This window comes from Dermacentor silvarum, chromosome 5, assembly GCF_013339745.2.
Source record: "Dermacentor silvarum isolate Dsil-2018 chromosome 5, BIME_Dsil_1.4, whole genome shotgun sequence".
Taxonomy (NCBI): Eukaryota; Metazoa; Arthropoda; class Arachnida; order Ixodida; family Ixodidae; genus Dermacentor; species Dermacentor silvarum.
Window position 1 is genome coordinate 38,051,066 of NC_051158.1, and position 18,730 is coordinate 38,069,795.

The 18,730-nt window shown below is 45.8% G+C and overlaps 1 protein-coding gene across 1 annotated transcript in view; it reads left to right on the forward strand.

The window, feature by feature from the left end:
* The window catches only part of LOC125945608 (uncharacterized), a 32,075-nt gene extending 13,605 nt beyond the window's left edge, over positions 1-18,470 (forward strand). Inside the window, exons 4-8 of the mRNA XM_049667710.1 lie at positions 8,731-8,849; positions 10,664-10,808; positions 13,767-13,937; positions 17,043-17,204; positions 18,198-18,470. Coding sequence (XP_049523667.1) covers positions 8,737-8,849; positions 10,664-10,808; positions 13,767-13,937; positions 17,043-17,204; positions 18,198-18,416 — 810 coding nt within the window. The 5' untranslated portion in view covers positions 8,731-8,736 and the 3' untranslated portion in view covers positions 18,417-18,470. The remainder of the gene's footprint in view (positions 1-8,730; positions 8,850-10,663; positions 10,809-13,766; positions 13,938-17,042; positions 17,205-18,197) is intronic.
* Positions 18,471-18,730: the final 260 nt, after the last annotated feature.

Genomic DNA, 18,730 nt, shown 5'->3' on the forward strand with positions numbered 1-18,730 from the left:
AGGCCTCTCCCTGCGATCTCCAATTACCCCTGTCTTGCGCTAGCTGATTCCAACTTGCGCCTGCGAATTTCCTAACTTCATCACTCCACGTAGTTTTCTGCCGTCCTCGATGGCGCTTCCCTTCTCTGAGTAGCCATTCTGTAACTCTTATGGTCCACCGGTTATCCATCCTACACATTACATGGCCTGCCCAGCTCCACTTTTCCGCTTAATGTCAACTAGAATATCGGCTATCCCCGTTTTTTCTCTGATCCCCACCGCTCTCTTCCTGTCTCTTAACGTTAGACCTAACATTTTTCATCCCATCGCTCTTTGTGCGGTCCTTAACTTGTTATCGAGCTTCTTTAACCTCCAAGTTTCTGCCCCATATGTTAGCACCGGTAGAATGCAATGATTGTACACTTTTCTTTTCAACGACAGTGGTAATCTCCCAGGCAGGATTTGGTAATGCCTGCCGTATGCACTCCAGCCCAATTTTATTCTTCTATGAATTTCTTTCTCATGATCAGGGTCCCCTGTGAGTGATTGGCCTAGATAAACGTACTCCTTTACCGACTCTAGAGGCTGACTGGCGATCCTGAATTCTTGTTCCCTTGCCGGGCTATTGAACATTACCTTTGTCTTCTGCTTATTAATCTTCAACCCCACTCTTACACTTTCTCGGTTAAGGTCTTCAATCATTTGCTGTAATTCATCCCCATTGTTGCTGAATAGGACTATGTCATCTGCAAACCGAAGGTTGCTGAGATATTCGCCGTTGATTCTCACTCCTAAGCCTTCCCAGCCTAAGAGCTTGAATACTTCTAAGCATGCAGTGAATAGCATTGGAGAGATTGTGCCTCCTTGCCTGACCCCTTTCTTGATAGATAACTTTCTACTTTTCTTGTGGAGAATCAAGGTTATTGTGCAATCCTTGGAGATATTTGCCAATATATTCACGTATGCATCCTGTACTCCTTGGTTACGTAATGCCTCTATGACTGCTGGTATCTCTACTGAATCAAATGCTTTGCATAATCTATGAAAGCCATATAGAGAGGTTGATTGTACTCCGCAGATTGTTCTGTTACCTGGTTGATGACATGGATATGATCCATGGTAGAATATTCCTTCCTGAAACCAGCTTGTTCTCATGGTTGGCTGCAGTCAAGTGTTGCCCTGATTCTATTTGAAATTACCTTGGTGAATATTTTATACAATGCTGAGAGCAAGCTAATCGGTCTATAATTCTTTAATTCTTTAACGTTTTCCTTCTTGTGGACGAGTGTAATATTGGCGTTCTTCCAGCTTTCTGGCACACTTGAAGTCGTAAGGCATGGCGTATAAAGGGCCGCAAGCTTTTGAAATATGATATCTCCTCCATCCTTGATTAAATCGACTGTTATTCCTTTTTCTCCAGCAGCTCTTCCAGCAGCAACTCTCCACCATCTTCTCCAGCAGCAGTAATTTAGTATGTGTTTATTTGTGTCGGGAATATTGCTTCTGTGAGACATAAGTTAGTGTGGGCATAAAAAAGAAATGAAAAGAATATTGCCCAGCCCGCACCGCCTAAGGCAGAACGGGATAACTTCTGTATGACAGTCAGAGCGCAGCCACGTGCTTGAAGCGGCCGTGTGTCACATCTTAAGTCTGTTCGACATTTTTGCTTTTTAAAACATTGTAGATAAATAACTTATAGCATTTTAAGAATTTAGAGTCTGCATATCTGCCTTTGCCTGTAGGTGCGTGCTTTGAAAGGTTCGGTGTTAGCACTAGAGAAAGCTAAGTGCAACATGTCGCAAAAGAGACAGTAAAGGGTGCAGCGTGCGAGGGCTCACTCAAGGTAGTCGAGGGAAGAATGAGAATGGAAAGGAAATCTAGTCGATCGGCAGACACTGTGATGTCAATGCGAGGCTAAAGAAAATGGAGGATGTCCTGGATGAGCTTGTGAAACAGGTCGAATTCGAGCTCAAAAAATGAGCTCAGTATGGAGCGAGATGCACGCAAGGCGGTATAAGAAAGACTTCGAGCGGCCGAGGAAAAAGTCACAGGCCTGCGCGGCACACGCAGCACAGTCACAGCGTAAGCTGGTGGAGCGGCTCAAGAGTAGCTCCTATTTCGGCACCACGCACAACAGGGTCTTCGCGGCAGTCTGTCCGCCTCGTTTTGAGGAGAACGATCTGAACTGTCCGCCCGGCGTCGACGGCGATATGCGGCTTGTAATGCTCTCTGCACAACAGACTGCTGAGCCCGATGATGCCTGGTTGTAGCCGCGCACGTTGCTCTACGATTCGCTTCTTCAGCAGCGGTTCGTACCCTGCGAAGAGACGCGATAACGTGTACCGAAGAGGTATCCAGAGTACCAGGTACAGTTACATGGAACATACAACTGCTACATGCAATTTACATGTCGTGCACGATGCGTCTGCAGGCGCCTTAACTAGATGGCGTTACCATACTGGCGGAGGCTCGGGATCGCTTTGATTGCGCGTCTCGCCTGAAACGCATCTCGTCGTCTGCACCGGCGCGCCTGTCTAGGGAGCGTTTATAGGGCATTTTCCCGCTGCCCGATAGCAAGCGCTTGCGTGGCTCAGTGGTAGAGTATCTGACTCCCACGCAGCGGGCGCGGGCTTGATCCCGGCGATAGCGGTTACGGTCACAGGCGGCGGCGGCGGAATCGGCGGCGGCGGACACCATCGCGAGCCGAACCGGCTATTGGAATGAGCCCATAACAGCTTACGCTGTAAAACTAAACAGGGCCGCCACCATGAATGGAACTGGTGGTGTCGATGGAATGCCGTTTCCCGTCGTGACGGGGCCGGGAGTGCCATCAAAGCGCGCTGAATGCGTGGAACGTGCGGTTTGGGCAGCTGGAAAGAGGTTCGTCTAGCTATAAGCTACCATTAAAAAGAAGGGTGGGGTCGATACTCCGTGTCAAATTTGAGTCACGCGGATAAGGATTATAAAGAGAGGCAGGTAGAAGCATCGGCAGTAGGAGAGAGTGAAAGGGTGATGATCGCCGGTGACTAAAATCTGGCTGGGTACTAGCAGGCAATTGTGGAGAGGGTGAAAGGAATAGAGTGGCGGTAGGGGCGTTTCCAGGGCGGACATTGGGCGATGTCATGGAGTGAGCTAGAGAAAAGCTCAAGGGTTATGAACTGGGACGCAACCTTCTAGTAGCAGCGGGCGGGCTTAAATGACGTGCTAAACAGAAAAGGGTCAGGAGCTGGCCAGCATTTGGCGAAGGATGTAGACCTCTTGCGCTAGGTGTCCCCTTGGGGTGCAGATTGGGGTGTGCAAGGTGCACGAAGTACCTTTACATGACACTAACGTACAAGGAGCGGTTGCAGCCATTAATGACGCTCTATGGAGAGTGAGCCGAGATCAAGGTTTCGACGTTGTGGCAGTGAACAAGGAAGTGAGAAGCTATGGTGGTTTTCAACGAGATGGAATCCACTTCAATCGCGGGCTTGGACGAGAAGCGGGATGACGACTTGCTGGTCGCGCAGTTGCTTTTTTTTTTTTTTTTTTTGAGGTCCACGGGTGCTCAGGAGGCCAGGGTATGTAGTAATGAAGAAGACTGTCCCTTGGGGGAACCTCAGACTAGCATCACCGTCAGTAACAGAAAAAGGAGGAGAAGAAGAAAGAAGAGGGCTCGCCGTGCAGTAGGCTACAGAAGCATGCTAGGTGGCAGAAAAAAGGGAAAGCGGTTAGAGATTCAGCAGCAGGTAAACAAAGAACAAATAAGTGTGTGTGCGGTTACAGAAACGCACCTTTGAGATTTAAGAGAGCCGCCAGTGATTGCAAATTGTGTTTGGAATGGGTGCAGCAGAAATAAATCGGAAAGAAAGGGAGGGGAAGTCGAAATGCTCATACATCAGGGAGCCAAATTAGAAAGAGCAAATTCAAAATATCAAGAGCATCTTTGGTTATCAGGCACAGGTGTGTGGAAAGAAAGCTTGGTTGGGCATAACGTATCTGTGGACGGGAAAAATTGCAAAGAGAAGAATCAGGAGTTAGTGGAGTGCCGAAGTGCTGCTATTAACGGTTTCGGGAATGATGCCGAAATTATCCTGTTAGGCGATATGAATGCCAACATACGTGATCTAGACGGTTATACCAACAAAAACGGGAAGTTAATGCTAGATCTCTGTGAGCAGCAACGTAACCTCGTTATAGCGAATAACAAAACGTGAATAACGCGCATAGCGAAGAACGAAAGGCTGCACCGGCATTACGCGTATAGACCAGACAACTCGTGTTTACCATACTACAGCACTTTATGAAGAATTACTCTATAAATGCAATAAAGTTTACGGAATACCGTGAACTGTTTTATGTCCCCTATTCCCCCCGCATTGTGAACACTACGACAGAAGCGATATTCTCACTGGTGGCCTGTGTTATTGTTTCATAGTTTTCATAGAAGTGAATTGCACATTGTGTTGCAGGGATAGCCTTTGGGAGCTTGGAACGATCCACGACTCGCTGTACAACTTTGTGCGCTCAAATTTTTCTGTCTACTTCAACGTGTCTGTATTTGAAGGATTTGCTATCATCAATTCGGTTCTCGTGAACGACAGGGGCTGGCACCAGTCGAACCAAACCTACCAGGTAAGTTTTAGCGATACACGTGGCAATTAACGCGGCAGTTTTCTGAAGAGTCGCTCGTCTAATGTCTTAAGGATTACGGTTAAGAAATTGATATGGGCTTTCTAAGCCGCGTGCCGGTCCATGCGTTCGTGGCGTAATTGTTTCAGTGTCGGGCTTCTGTACTTGAGTTCCTGGGTTCAAATCCTGCCGTCGGACACTTTTAATAATGTTTGTTTTATTATTTATTGCACAGCACCTCGTTGCAGATGAGTTTACAAAGTCGCGAAGCCGTTTACACTTGGTTCTTTATTATATGGCTATCACTATGGCTCTAGCTCTGGCGTTCAAACACCTGCGTTAAGTGTCGACTGCGGGAAATGTGTCGGTCGCACAAGTTTGTACGGTATCTCGCTGCTTGGATCCGGATTCCGTATATTTGAAAATCTAGAAGTCTTAGCAACCGCGGTTGAACGCGATTAGCTGAAACGCCGCCGGCGACGCTCTGATGTCAGGCCGTGAGGATTATTGACTTTGTGTGTCGCCCACCATAGGTTAGGTTAGGTTAAAATAAATTAGGTTAGGTTAGGATAAAAGGCGTTAGGTGGCGCGGCGTACTCTCACAGCAGTCGCAAAGGGCGTCGAGCGTCGCCAGTGGCGTTTCAGTCAATCGCGTGCAGTGCAACCGCGGTTGCTAAGGAATTCTAGATTTTCAATATATGCATCCGGGTTGCCCGACGAACCCTCCCAGAATTTCAGGACCATTCCTGCTGTCTTGCCGAATAGGCACGTGCCATCGCGTCGCGTAGCGAGTGTGCGCCAGACCAAGTTTGCATGAGAGCACGTCGTGCCGGTTTCTATTTGGCGAATGAAACGGGGAGAAAAAAAAAATACTAAACATTACCAGTGTCCTTCGCGTCATACTTCTCTCAGCATAAATCTGTCCTCGTCATTCTTCACTCGGCAAACATCACCCTCCTTGTGACATGTCAGTGCACTGACTTCTAACAGTATGCGTTCGCATGAATGGCTGTTCGCATTTCTGCTTATATTTTTTGAACGGTGTAGCGCGTAATCAAAACACGTACACGGCGTAGCATTAATGACCAATAACAGGTGAATAAGCGTTAACGTTGAATCAGATTGCAAGCCGCATTGATAACAAGGACAATAATACGCTTTATATTTTGTTTTATAGGTCATTCAAAGGGCACCGACATGATATTTCAGACTCTTCATGTTATTGCGTTGAATTAAACTTCTAGACCACCGAACCATAACGGAAATAGTAACGAAGCCTCAGAGCAACGCAAATCCCTTCGCTTGACATCTCTTCCAGAGCCAATTTCGGTTTCCTTTTTCCAGGAGGATACTGTGTCGTGATGTCAGGTCCCAGTGTGCTACTACTAGTTTTTAGGGCCTATGCAGTAGCACAGCGGTCTACCGGTTTAGGTCGATCGAGTGGCATAACGTCGCAGCGACCTGCTCTCACGTACCACATATTGTGTCGTGACGTTACGACACAGTACAATGAAACCAAAACTGGCTTCAAGAAATCCATTATAGTATATTATTTAGGGCGCTTTGAAGCTGAACAGTGTCTTTTCTGTGGTTTGGAGGTACCGGACTTTCATTTCCAGCAAAAAAGAAAAGAAGACGAGAAAAGACGCATTTTCGCCCGAAAGGCGAAGCACCTATTGCGATAGCAAATTAGTAGCGAGCTATACGGAGTAAGGATAATAGTTTTATCGGCTGTATAAAGTTGGACACATTCGCTTACTAACTGAATTAACAAGCATGGTCTCAGTGCGCACAAGCAAACATGAATAAATCACACTCCGCACACAATCCCTGTCAAAACGCTGGCGTGAGCAAGCGCGCCTGCAGCAGCGAGCGAAGGATCGTGCGGTCTATCGCTTCAACCGAAATTGAGCGGCGAACCCACAGCGCATGCAAAGATAGGAGCCGTGTTGCAGATCGCTTTCAAGATACGGTGCACGCGACCGCCCGGCGCAGCTCAAAGTACAAGGGCGTAGTGGCTCGCAGAGCACAACGCGCAACCCTCCCTCCCGCGCTGCCTTCCCGCTTTCTTCCTTTCGCGTATATGATTGAGTCGACAGTTCCTTTTGCGCCGAGTCGCAAGATACGCATTTGATGCCGCAGCTAAACGTCGCCTCCCCACCCTCCCTTCCGTCCCCCTACGGCCTTTCGCGCGACCGAAGACGTCGCGTTTGCTCTACGCCGTGCGTTCGCTCCCCGTGAAAGCGCGCGTCCCTCGCCCGCTTTCACTTGCACATACAGCATACGGAGCGCGGCGACGATTATATCGCTGTTGGACTTTGACGGAACCTCACGGCGACGGCGACGGCAGAAATCCGCTTGGAGTGTCCATATAATTGCTATCGCAATAAAAGAAAACTCGGCAGTATCGTGTCACTGTACCCCCTTTAAAAGCAATCGCTTCAACAATGTTTGATTTCAAGAAATTTCAGTATGCATGCTCGATGTACGTAATATTTTAGAGCCCAGACGGCTGAAAACAAAACGGTGTTATAGGAAAGCCAAACGTGCTATGAAGCGTCTTTTAGAGCCTCACGGATGCACATGTTACGACAGACAAATCCGGGTGCCGAGAAGTTGTTCCCTCAACGGAATTAGCGCTCTACCAGACAAATGCCGAGTATTTGAACCGACGCTGCCATGCTTCCATAGCAGTTGCCACTGCGGACGTTGTTGACAGCAAAATCAACTAAGGGAAATTTCTTAGAGCGCTGTTCTTAGGCACCCTTTCCCGCGGCGAGCGTCGGCGTCGTACCTCGTAACCGAGCGAACGAGCGCAGCGAAAGATGAGAGCGAACGCGGAGCGCAGCGGGGGATGGAAAAAATGCTGGCTCTCCCGTAATCGAGAGTCGATGTAACCATGAAGTGGCTACCGGCAAAGCACATTGGTGCCGCGACGCAGGCCTGAAAGCTTACTGAGCCGAAATGAATCTGTTTTGAACTGAACCTCATTGCAAGTCTCGTCTCGGCCTAACAACCACCCGCGTCGCACCGGACACTACCGGGCTGGTCACGCAGCGTGGCGCCATCTCTCGAAGGAGGCGGCTCTCGAAAGAGCGCAGGCAACCCTGTCTGAGCGCCAAAAGATGACAATCAAGTGCCATCATCGTGGTCATCAGCCTATATTTATGTCCACTACAGGACGAAAGCCTCTCCCTGCGATCTCTAATCACCCCTGTCTTGCGCTAGCTGATTCCAAAGTGTGCCTGCGAATTTCCTAACTTCGTCACCCCTCCTAGTTTCCTGCCGTCCTCGACTGCGCTTCCCTTCTCTTGGCACCCATTCTGTAACTCTAATGGTCCACCGGTTGTCTACCCTACGCATTACATGGCCGGCCCAGCTCCATCTCTTTCTCTTAATGCCAGCTAGAATATCGACTATCCCCGTTTGCTCTGTGATCCACACCGCTCTCTTCCTGTCTCTTAACGTTAGGCCAAACATTTTTCGTTCCATCGCTCTTTGTGCGGTCCTTAACTTGTTCTCGTGATTCTTTATTAACCTCTAAGTTTCTGCCCCATATGTTAGCACCGGTAGACTACAATGATTGTGCACTTTTCTTTTCAACGACAGTGGTATATTGATATATTGATAGATTATTCGTTTAGAAGTCTATCATAGTCTTGTGTGCCAAAATTTCTCGCTTCTGATGCTGCTGAAAGTGAACTGACCATGCCAAAACGGACGAGCTGACGTGTTTTCCACGTGGCCTCCCTCTATGCTGCTCTCTGTGAATCAATCGGCGATGACGTCATATGCGATGCAACATATAGTGCACAACAGAAGGCGCCATTTTGATTTTAGTCACTTTCTCGCTCACAAAACCTGTGTTCTCGCTACGAATGGCCAATTCGTTGTTATTGAAGCCTAAACTTTCCGAGTTAGTATTTCTCTTTTGCATTACCCTGAAAAGTCGCTAATAAATTCCGCAAGCTGCAACCAACCACTACACTGTTTCGAAGGGGATGCTCACAGTTCGCTTACCCATAAAAAAAAGGTGAATTGCTTGTTTGCTGAAATCACCCCAGAGTTGCAAGTTGCTAAGTTATACCCTGTGAAAGATAGCCGCGGGTGCTCTAATTGTATACGTAATGTTCTTTGCAGACTAACATGTTCAAGGATCCTGATAACGGCGTCCTGCTGCCGGGCTGGAAGTTCATCCATACGTGTAGTATCTGGCCAGATGAATACGTGAGCCCGACTAAAATTTTACATGCCGTCAAGTGAGTAGTGATTTCTTTTGTGCTAAGAGAGCTCTGGCATCGACTTTTCTTTTTTTGTGTGTGTGTGTGTGTGGCGTACGTCCTTTCTTTCTTTCTTTTTTCTTTTCGCTGCTGCTTTTTTTAGCGCCTGCCGGATGACTCCGGAACATCGCGGGAAATACGTACATCATGATGTGATTGCCCTTATCAATTTTGGTGTAGATAACTATGCGCGAATGAACAAAGTTATCTATTTAGTTAACCAACCGGCCTACTCACCAATCACGTCAGCATGTCAGTGAACTAATGAATGCCACATTCATTTAATCAAACGAAAAACGAATGAATCACTCATTATATGTATTAACAATGCAATCGACCAGTAAACAAATGTACCAATTGGCCAATCAGGTCGATCAGTCGGTCGGTCGTCCCACTTCGGCACAGGCTTGCCACAAATCGCTGGCGATCGGCCCAGCATTAATCTCACTTCTACCGTCCTTCAACCCGCGAAAGTATTCTCCCCGTTCGTGCTACCATCGCAGTTTGATTGATTGATTGATTGATTGATGGTTTAACATCCCAAAGCAACAACGGGAATACTAGAGACGCTGTTGTGGCGAGCTCCGAAATACCTTTTTACCGCCCGATGTTTAAACCTGCACCCCAGTTTAATTATACAACCAAGCATTTTTCATTTTGCCCCCTCTGGAACTGCGGCCGGTAGTCGAACCTACGACCTCAGGATCAGAGTAAGAACGTCGTAGTAACGATATCACCTCAGCGGGTACACCATTGCAGTTTCGTTGCCGTCCACGCTACCAGAATACCGTCCGCGGTTCGAGCAAGTTTCGGGCGCATCTGTCCCGTCTAGGGTGCCTCGATGGACTTCTCACCCGCGCTGAGCCACCCTAGTCTCATCCTGTTTTCTCCGGGTTCCCCCCGCTATATTGCGTTACGTGTCAATGTCAGCTGAAGAGGGATCAGCTGAAGAGATCTTACAGGGCCGTTAAAAGGAATCATGTGGGTCAATTTTTAACGACCAGCGCAGGCAGAGGAGACAGTGCATCGTGGTGAAGCTTTGCCGGAACCAAGTAGACCACCAGCTGGTACATGCTAACGATAGTTTTAAAGAGTGTGTCATTTAATGAAGCCCTTTTGCAAGTTCGCTTTCTTGCGTTGCTTTTTTCTCCGAATAATGGCTACACCGGTCAAGGCTCAAATGAAGACAAAGTGTCTGCTGCGCGTGCAGGGTCTTTTCTCGTGCGCGTGGTTTGGTGACGAGAAGCAAGCTTGGGTTTTCAAGTCAAGTCTAGGCAAGATAGGCTTCCAATATCGAGTCGGAGGTCCCTGAGCGAAAAGATGTCGCAGACATCTGGAGTGTATCTTGAGAGGTTCGTGTCGTAGAGCCAGTGAACTGTTCTTGCATGTGCGGATTGCAAAAGAAAGAATGACTGTCACATTTTTATCTTTGAAAACTGCCTCTTGTGAAAGCTAGCTTTACGATTAGGAAAATGATCTATTATAAGGTGCTAAGCACGAGGTCGTGGGGTCGAATGCCTGCTGCGGCTGCCGCATTTCGATGGGGGGGATGCCGAAACGCCCGTGGAAACCGTGCTGTGGGCGCACGTTACAGAACCTCGGGTGGTCAAAATGAAACCGGAGTCTCGCACTACGGCGTGCCTCATGATCGTAACGCGGTTTTAACATGTAAAGCACCGGGATTTCTTTCATTCAAGCGCGCTATAGTGCGTTCGAAAGTTTATTCTGTGACAGCGGATACTTCCTGCAAATGAAATGGCGGCGCTCGGAGAGTTTCGTTACTCTTGTCGCAGCTTCCCCGACATATTTGGAGTGAGCACGAGCAACACCACGGAAGAACACAACACCGTGTGGTACCATACCGGTTATACCGACCCAGTCACTTGGATCTCTCCTCCAAACCCCATTAACAGGGCGCACGACGAAACCAGAAGCATGGTGAGTTCGCCCAGTGCAACAGTGACCTGGCCACCAGAGCAGAACAAACTGCAATATAAAATAATTTACCACCTTAAAAGGGAGTAAGGGTGTAAATCTGTGTATAACTCATACATTTACACCCGAAAAGGTTGTTCGGGTGTGAGTTATATAAGCAGGTTTTCACCCGTGATCACTTTTTTTTTGGGGGGGGTGTAAAGTGAATGAGGGAGTCAGTGAGACTATAACGCATACACTTACACTCAAAAAAAGGTGTGCGGGTGTCAGTTATATACAAATATATTTACACCCGTATTCACTTGTGAGGGTGTAAAGGAAACAAGGGTGTCAATGTGTCTACAACTCGCATATTTACATCCAAAAAAGGTTTATGGGTTTGTTATATATAGACAGATTTACACCTGTATTCACTTCGAAGGATGTAAAGTGAATAACGGTGTAAATCGGTTTATAACTTACACCTTTACACCCAAAAAGAGAGTACGGCTGCGAGATGTAGACAGATTTACGCCTGTTTTAACTTTTAGAAACTATTTACTGAAACTATTTACTGAAACTATTTTAGAAACTATTTTACTGTGTACACAGGAGTTGCTAACAAATTAGGCTTAAAGAAAGAGTAAAACAGTAATCGCGGCAAATTTGCAAACATGGTGCAACATTTACAAATATGTTCCGCTTCTATTTTAAAATTTTAAAAACCTTTATCGAATATATGCTCCACGTTACTTGTCGAACGTTTGTGGAACCAGATAAACTTTTTGATGCCCATAGCTTCATACAGTAAGACAAATAAATGAAAACACCGGGACTGCTAGCACGTAGGACATGACAAATCCCTTGTGATAAAAGCAATTCGTCTTTCTTTGGAAACAAAGACTCTCCAGCGTTGCTCCTGCGCAACCCGGGGCGAATACAGCCCTACTACTGGCGGTAAGCGCTAATGAGATTCCGGCTTGGCAGAGGGCACGAATGAATCTTGTACTTGGCGTAATTAGACAAAACGTGTGCCTCCAGGTGTGCAGTACGTAGAATCTGTTCTGTGATTTCGGCGATTTCTGCCGTACCCTGTGAAGTTCAGAGTATATTTCGGTCGATGTAGAGTTTCGCGTCCGATATTTCTTTTCAGTTTGGGAGAATGAACATATCTCTTTCGGTTTATTCTCGTCTGTTGAAATCTACTTCGCCTCCTCCTCATCATTGCCTGATACCAGTGTCACATGGCCACTTTCGATCGCGGTTGGGCGCGATTGGGATTGAACTCGATCCCGATCCAGTGCTGCTACACGGTCACTTTCGATCGCGATCTTGTTCGATCCGGATCCAGACAATCGCGATCCGTGCATCGAGATTGAGCCCCTTTATCGCGATCGTAGGCTGTGTAGTTTTGAAAGGCGCAGACGATAATAGCCTTACCCACAATGACAAACGAAATAGTTTTTTTTAAAGAAGTAGTTTTACATTACAATTTTTACAGCGTATTAGACAAATTTATTCAGTGTTATAGACTCGGAAGGCTTAGGAGTGAGGAATCAACGGCGAACATTTCAGCAACCTTCGGTTTGCGGATGACACTGTCCTATTCAGCAACAATGGGGACAAATTACGACAAATGATTGAGGACCTTAATCGAGAAAGTGTAAGAGTGGGATTGAAGATTAATATGCAGAAGACAAAGGTAATGTTCAATAGCCTGGCAAGGGAGCAAGAATTCAGGATCACCAGTCAGCCTCTAGAGTCTACAAAGCAGTACGTTTATCCAGGTAACTTACTCACAGGGGACCCTTATCATGAGAAGGAAATTTACAGAAGAATAAAATTTGTGTCAAATAAAGTGACAGTAAAGTGTCCAACAGGAGAGCACGCAACAGTAATACTGGAGTGGATCAAATGTTCTGCTTAATTGCTGGGGTAAAGCATTGGTAGAAATGGAATCGTAGTACTTTTTATTACTTTTTTTCCACGTAGCACTGACGCGACATAAAAAAAAAATATGAAGAACATCGTAGTTGGACAAAAATTCCACAAGGTGTCGCTACTACACATTTTCGACTTGTTGACTTCTTGAATGGGCGGCTAAAGTGCACAATTATCTGTACTTGAAAAGTGTGGACACAGAATGGAGGAAGACGTCAAGGAAGTTGGCAACCAAGTACAGAATAATCGAAACTGTAAATAGACAACCAGGAGTCATCAGAAAGAAAGTGAGAGAAACAGAGACAGTGAATTAGATGCGAAAAAATGGAAACATAAAGGACCATGGAGATTCACAAGAATGAGAAGAAATAAATTAGAAGGGAAAATCTGTACGATAAACACAAAGGGCATTGCATTGCTATTTGAGGCTCGAGCCGGTTGCCTAAGGACCAAAGCATACCGGAACAAATATTCAGAAATAGGTTAGGCATGTGTACGCTGCAGTAAAGATCCGGAGACCACTCAGCACATCCTAATGGAATGCGAAGGGATTCACCGAGCGAGAACCTTAGGTAACGTACAACTTCCAGAAGCGCTTGAGTTTAAAGTGGAAGGAAACATCAACCGATCGGCTGTAGAGATAAGCAAGAGATTTTAGAGTACTGGTGGGAAAAAAGCAGGGAAGAGATTGATACGACTTGATCTCTTAAAATCATACCTAGTGGTACAAGGTAGACTTTGGAACAAAAAGATTAATCAGAGGTATACAAAAATGCTAGATAAAGAACAGGTACAGTATAGATGATTAAATCAAGCAGGCTAGGCGACTATTTGTCGCCGCCCCGTTTCAAAGGGGATGTCATTAAATCATCATCATCATCGACTGCCATCATCGGCTCCCGTAATTCGCAAACGTCAAGTCTGCGGCCAAACTCAAGCTCCATGTTTTTCTTTTATTCCTCGATGCGCCTTCACGACAAAATAGTGTAAACGTATAAGGCCATGTTTGTATCTCTTTTTTTTTTTCGGTTCTCTTTGCAGCTCGACATCATTGCCGATTTCCCCATGTGGAAACAAAGGTTGAACCAAAGCAAGGTCTGCTTCTCGGTCACTACGTCCATCAACTACGCGCACGCTACGAGTTTCAACATCGACTTCCACGAACAAGTCAACATTTGGCCTTTTGGTGTGGTTCGGTTCCGGCGCTATAACGTGAGTCTAAACTTATCGATTATATCTTTTTTTTAAAGGAGGACGAAAGAGGGAGGAGTGTATTCAGCAGATGCTCTGAAATCTTGAACGACAGCATTTGCATTAAACACACACGCATGTATACTCGCATATAAATAGCAGCCAAGAAAAGTGGTGGAGAAATTATTTGTTGCTTTTTGAATAAAATATTCAGGTAAGGTTCGCGTAATATGGAGAATGGGATTTGACTTCCACCGGTGGCCAGCTATTGTTTATTTTCCGCTTTTGTTCTCATTTACATTTCTACAGTTCCAATTGACCAACAAATTACTACCGCTTCCTCGACCCTTTTCCTTGACATACGCACGCACGCACACAGTTTTGTGCTCGTGTTGTCATGAATTATTTCTCGTCTCTTAAATATCATGCTATTATTCGTCGTTAAAAAAATCCTAGCTTCATATAGCATATAGCGTCGTCTTCGCGCTCAAAGCATCGCCATCGTGTTTGTGCGCGAGCACCACCTAAGAATATATAGAGAGAGTACAGCAAAATTTTACGTCTGAAATGCGAATGGACGCATTAGAAAAGCTCTCAAAAATTTTTCATAAATGTTTCTCCGTAATTAAACGCAAAAGAAAAAAATGGGGGACGATTAAGCTTCGCCTTTACAGGTGCAACGCGATAGCGTTATCGGGTTCCGTTCGCATCGCATTTTTCTTTATGAGTAGGCTTCACTACAACACAAAACGTGGGAAAGCCAGCTTACAAAGACCAAGCTTGCACTGATCTCCTTACAGTCGGCTTCACATTTAAACAAAAATGCTTTGCTGGGAAGATATTTTTCCAGGGGGCAATATAAGTTGTCTTACATTAAAATGCTAAGGCCCTAGGACCTTTTTTAATTATTTTATTAATTGTTTGCTATTGCCCCGACGCGTGCGAGTGTCCAAACGTATTAGACAGGCTAAGTCCCAATTTGACCTACCGTAGGGAGTCTACATGCAACGCTGTTTTAAACAGCGCTTGCATGTAGGCCTAACCTACCAAGAATGCGAGTGCCATCAGGATTGGATTTTCGCAACTAAGATACCCGAGTACGCCGCTTTTGGTATGGCAGAAATGCTGGAATAGGGGCTTGTGTTTGAGTTTCCTCGTAACAGAATTATGTTTTCTCGTACATTTCAAATTACAATCCGACGTCAACATGTATGTAGGTCGCGGGTAAGTCGTACTTAATCATTTTTCTGACGGATTTTACTGTGAAAAAATCCATTTTTGTTCACTAACACCTTGCGCTACGCGGAGAGCTTGCGCGGTCGGGGTGGTTCGGGATGATTTTCTCCGCCATGGACGCCTGCGCTTACGCCGACACCGACGCCGACACCGGATTTTCTGCCACACGGAGCCCTAAACGCTGTCGCCTAACGTTAAAAGGCAGGAAGAAAGCGGTGTGGATCAGAGAGCGAACGGGGATAGCCGATATTGTAATTGACATAAAGAGAAAAAAAAATGGAGTTGGGCAAGCCATGTAATACATAGGATGGATAACCGGTGGACCATTAGAGTTACATAATGGGTACCAAGAGAAGGGAAGCGCAGTCGAGGACGGCAGAAAACTAGGTGGGGTGACGAAGTTGGGAAACTTGCAGGCGGAAGTTGGAATCAGCTAGCGCAAGACAGGGATAATTGGAGATCGCAGAATTCCATGTTGAGACAAGAAGAGGCCTTCGTCCTGCAGTGGACATAAATATAGGCTGATGATGATCATAAACAAAGACAGAGGGAATTAAGGCGAAGCTAATTATGGCGAAATATAATTAAGGCAGGTTTAATTAAGGTAGAGTTTATTACGGCACTCAAACCCACGACCGGTGGTGTTAATTAAGGTGAATGTAATTAAAATACACCAAATCAAGGTATAGTTAATTTAGGCACACTTAATTCAGATAGAGTTAATTAAGGTACTCGAACCCTCGACCTTTGGTGGAAGATGAATCCACGACCTTGGGTGTCCATTACGGCCAAGTAAGGCACAGTTAATTAAGATAGAGCTAATAAAAGTACATGAATAATTAATATAGAGTTCATTACGGCACTTGAAGCCACGACCATTGGCGGGAGTCGGACCCGTGACCTTTGGTTTTCAGCCGACGTTAATTAAGCAACGATTAATTAAGATTGTGTTAATTAAGACACTCGAACACTCGACCTTTGGGGGTCGCAATGCTTTCGGATTCATCAAAGTAGGGATAACTAAGTGCCCGTTTAATTTTTTTTTACTTTGCGAGTGCAAGTCGATCGCTCAACTCACGATTACGAACCTGTATTTTACGCTGAGTGCCTTATTAGCTAATGATTACTGTATATGCAGCTTGTGACGATCACATGCACCGGCGCATGGTGGCAACGTCTGTGAGCCTTTCTAATTTCTATCGATTTCTGGCGGTTCCTGCGTGATCATTCAATGCGTAAATGATGAAATATATGCGCACTTTGCGTTTTAGTTGCATGTTATTGTACAATTTGGAACTCCATGTTCGCAAAATTCGCGACGTTCAACGTCGTTTGCGGTGCCACGATTAAGAGATACGGCGGAACCGCCTTTCCAGCCCTGTATCATCAGAAGGTGCCAAAGTTGGGTAGATGAGGCTCAGAGCAAACTTGAAGCCAAAAGAAAGAAAGAAAGAAAGACGCGTTGCACAAAAAATTATCTGCCACAGATAAACTTTTGTTCTTTCTTACTTTTTGTCTTTTTGTCACAGGTGTACGTGCGATTGTGGTCTAATATATATATATATATATATATATAAGGGCGATTGTACTTGGGGACCTGCGTTTAATCCCACCATCGGACACGTGCTTCAATATTATATATATTCGGCAAGGCCACAGTTGCGCCCATGGTCAGAAAAATCTGGGAGGTTTCGCAAAGCACGCTTTTCTTTGAAACAAATGAAAATATAAGGGTGCAAACGGAGCGAAGGTCAACGAGTATTCTGACGACACATGAGCGTGCCTCAGGGAGCCTCCTAATTATACGCGAAAACAACTCTCACGCATCCGTGACTTTTCTCGAGGCAAAGTGTCTAATCGTGTTTCGAGCGCATTTCCTGTGTCTCTCAGTTCACAGGTATAAACGACTATAGTAAAAAGCTAAACGTGGACGACATGGACATGCACTACCGCTTTGAGACCAGGACCCAGTCCCACATGTGGGAGCAAACAAACGCTGCAGGCAGATTTACCGTCTTCGTCTACGACAACGCTGACACTCTGGCCCCCAAGGTATATAACACACACCTTATGTCCGCTGCATGGTATTGACATTTCGCTGCCGCAAGAGAAAGAAAGAGTTGCCTATCTATCTATCTATCTATCTATCTATCTATCTATCTATCTATCTATCTATCTATCTATCTATCTATCTATCTATCTATCTATCTATCTATCTATAGATATATCTATCTATCTATCTATCTATCTGTTTATCTATATCTATCTATCTATCTATCTATCTATCTGTTTATCTATCTATCTGTTTATATGTCTATCTATCTATCTATCTATCTATCTAACTAGCGTTTCATGAAGTAACTTTTTGAATTCTTTGAATGTAGTGAAGGAATGAAATGTTCAATAGGTTAGTACGTGGAAACGGGCGTGATAACTCGTGGGAATTTCTTTTTGACGGGGGTATAAGACGTGTACCTGTGAGGAGGGGTCAGGGTGGCGATATAGCAACGTTGGGGGCAGGACGCCTGGCTGAGCTGTGTGGAGATGCATGGTTGGATCCCCACCGCCGGACACCAACCGGTTTATAAGACGGGTACTCCCCTTGCTCTCTGAGTGCGCCTGATGCAGTGTGCTGTCCCACACATTCCCATACACTAGAGTGCAAGTGATGGCAACTCTTTTGCGGGAGTAAATACTATCCATTTTCGAGATCTACACCCTCAATGAATTGCTTTCACACAAGCGCACTCTTTCGGCCACCCTTTCGGAGAGTACGAGGACTCTCGCAAAGAAAGGTAATGAGAGATTACCTCACTTACTCCTGCTAAAGCACTTACCAGAGCTGCATTTTACGTACAACGCAATTATAAGGCTCAATTTGCATGCTGTACGAGGTATTTATGCCCACTGGCGACGATTTTAATATACAGCGAAGTTCTAGTTTACATCGTCGAGGTGATGTTGTGTCAAATGCGATTTGACTGCATCGCACTTGGCACAACCAGTCTCACCGAATTGTGACCAGCAAAATGACACCGTTCGCAGATCGAAAGGCTACTGGATGCTTGGCCCGGCGACAGGTGCGTCGTTTTCGACGACCTCGGCGAGGACAGCCTGGAAGGCGGATTCACGTTCGATAACCATACGGTAAAGTTCGAAAGATTCGCGATGTTCAACGTCGTTTCCGGTGCCATGATCAAGAGATACGGCGGAACCGCCTTTCCGGCCATGTATCATCAGACGGTGCCAAAGTTGAGTGGATGAGGCTCAGAGCAAACTTGAAGTTAGAAGAAAGAAAGACCCATTGCCCAAAGATGATCTGCCACAAATAAACCTTTTTTTTTCTTTCTTTTTGTCATTTTTGCCACACGGGTTGTCACAATAAACGTAACTCGCACTCACACAAACACAAAGCGTAACGCTTGTGATCTCAAGTTCACATCTATCGAGCGCACGGTTTCCCTATTTTACTTCTCCTTGCTTATGAATCGCTGCTTGCACCTTGCACGTTGACGAAGTTGCGCTATTGAAAAAAATGGGCGCACCTTCACACTAGTGGTGCGAAGACAGTGCAAACA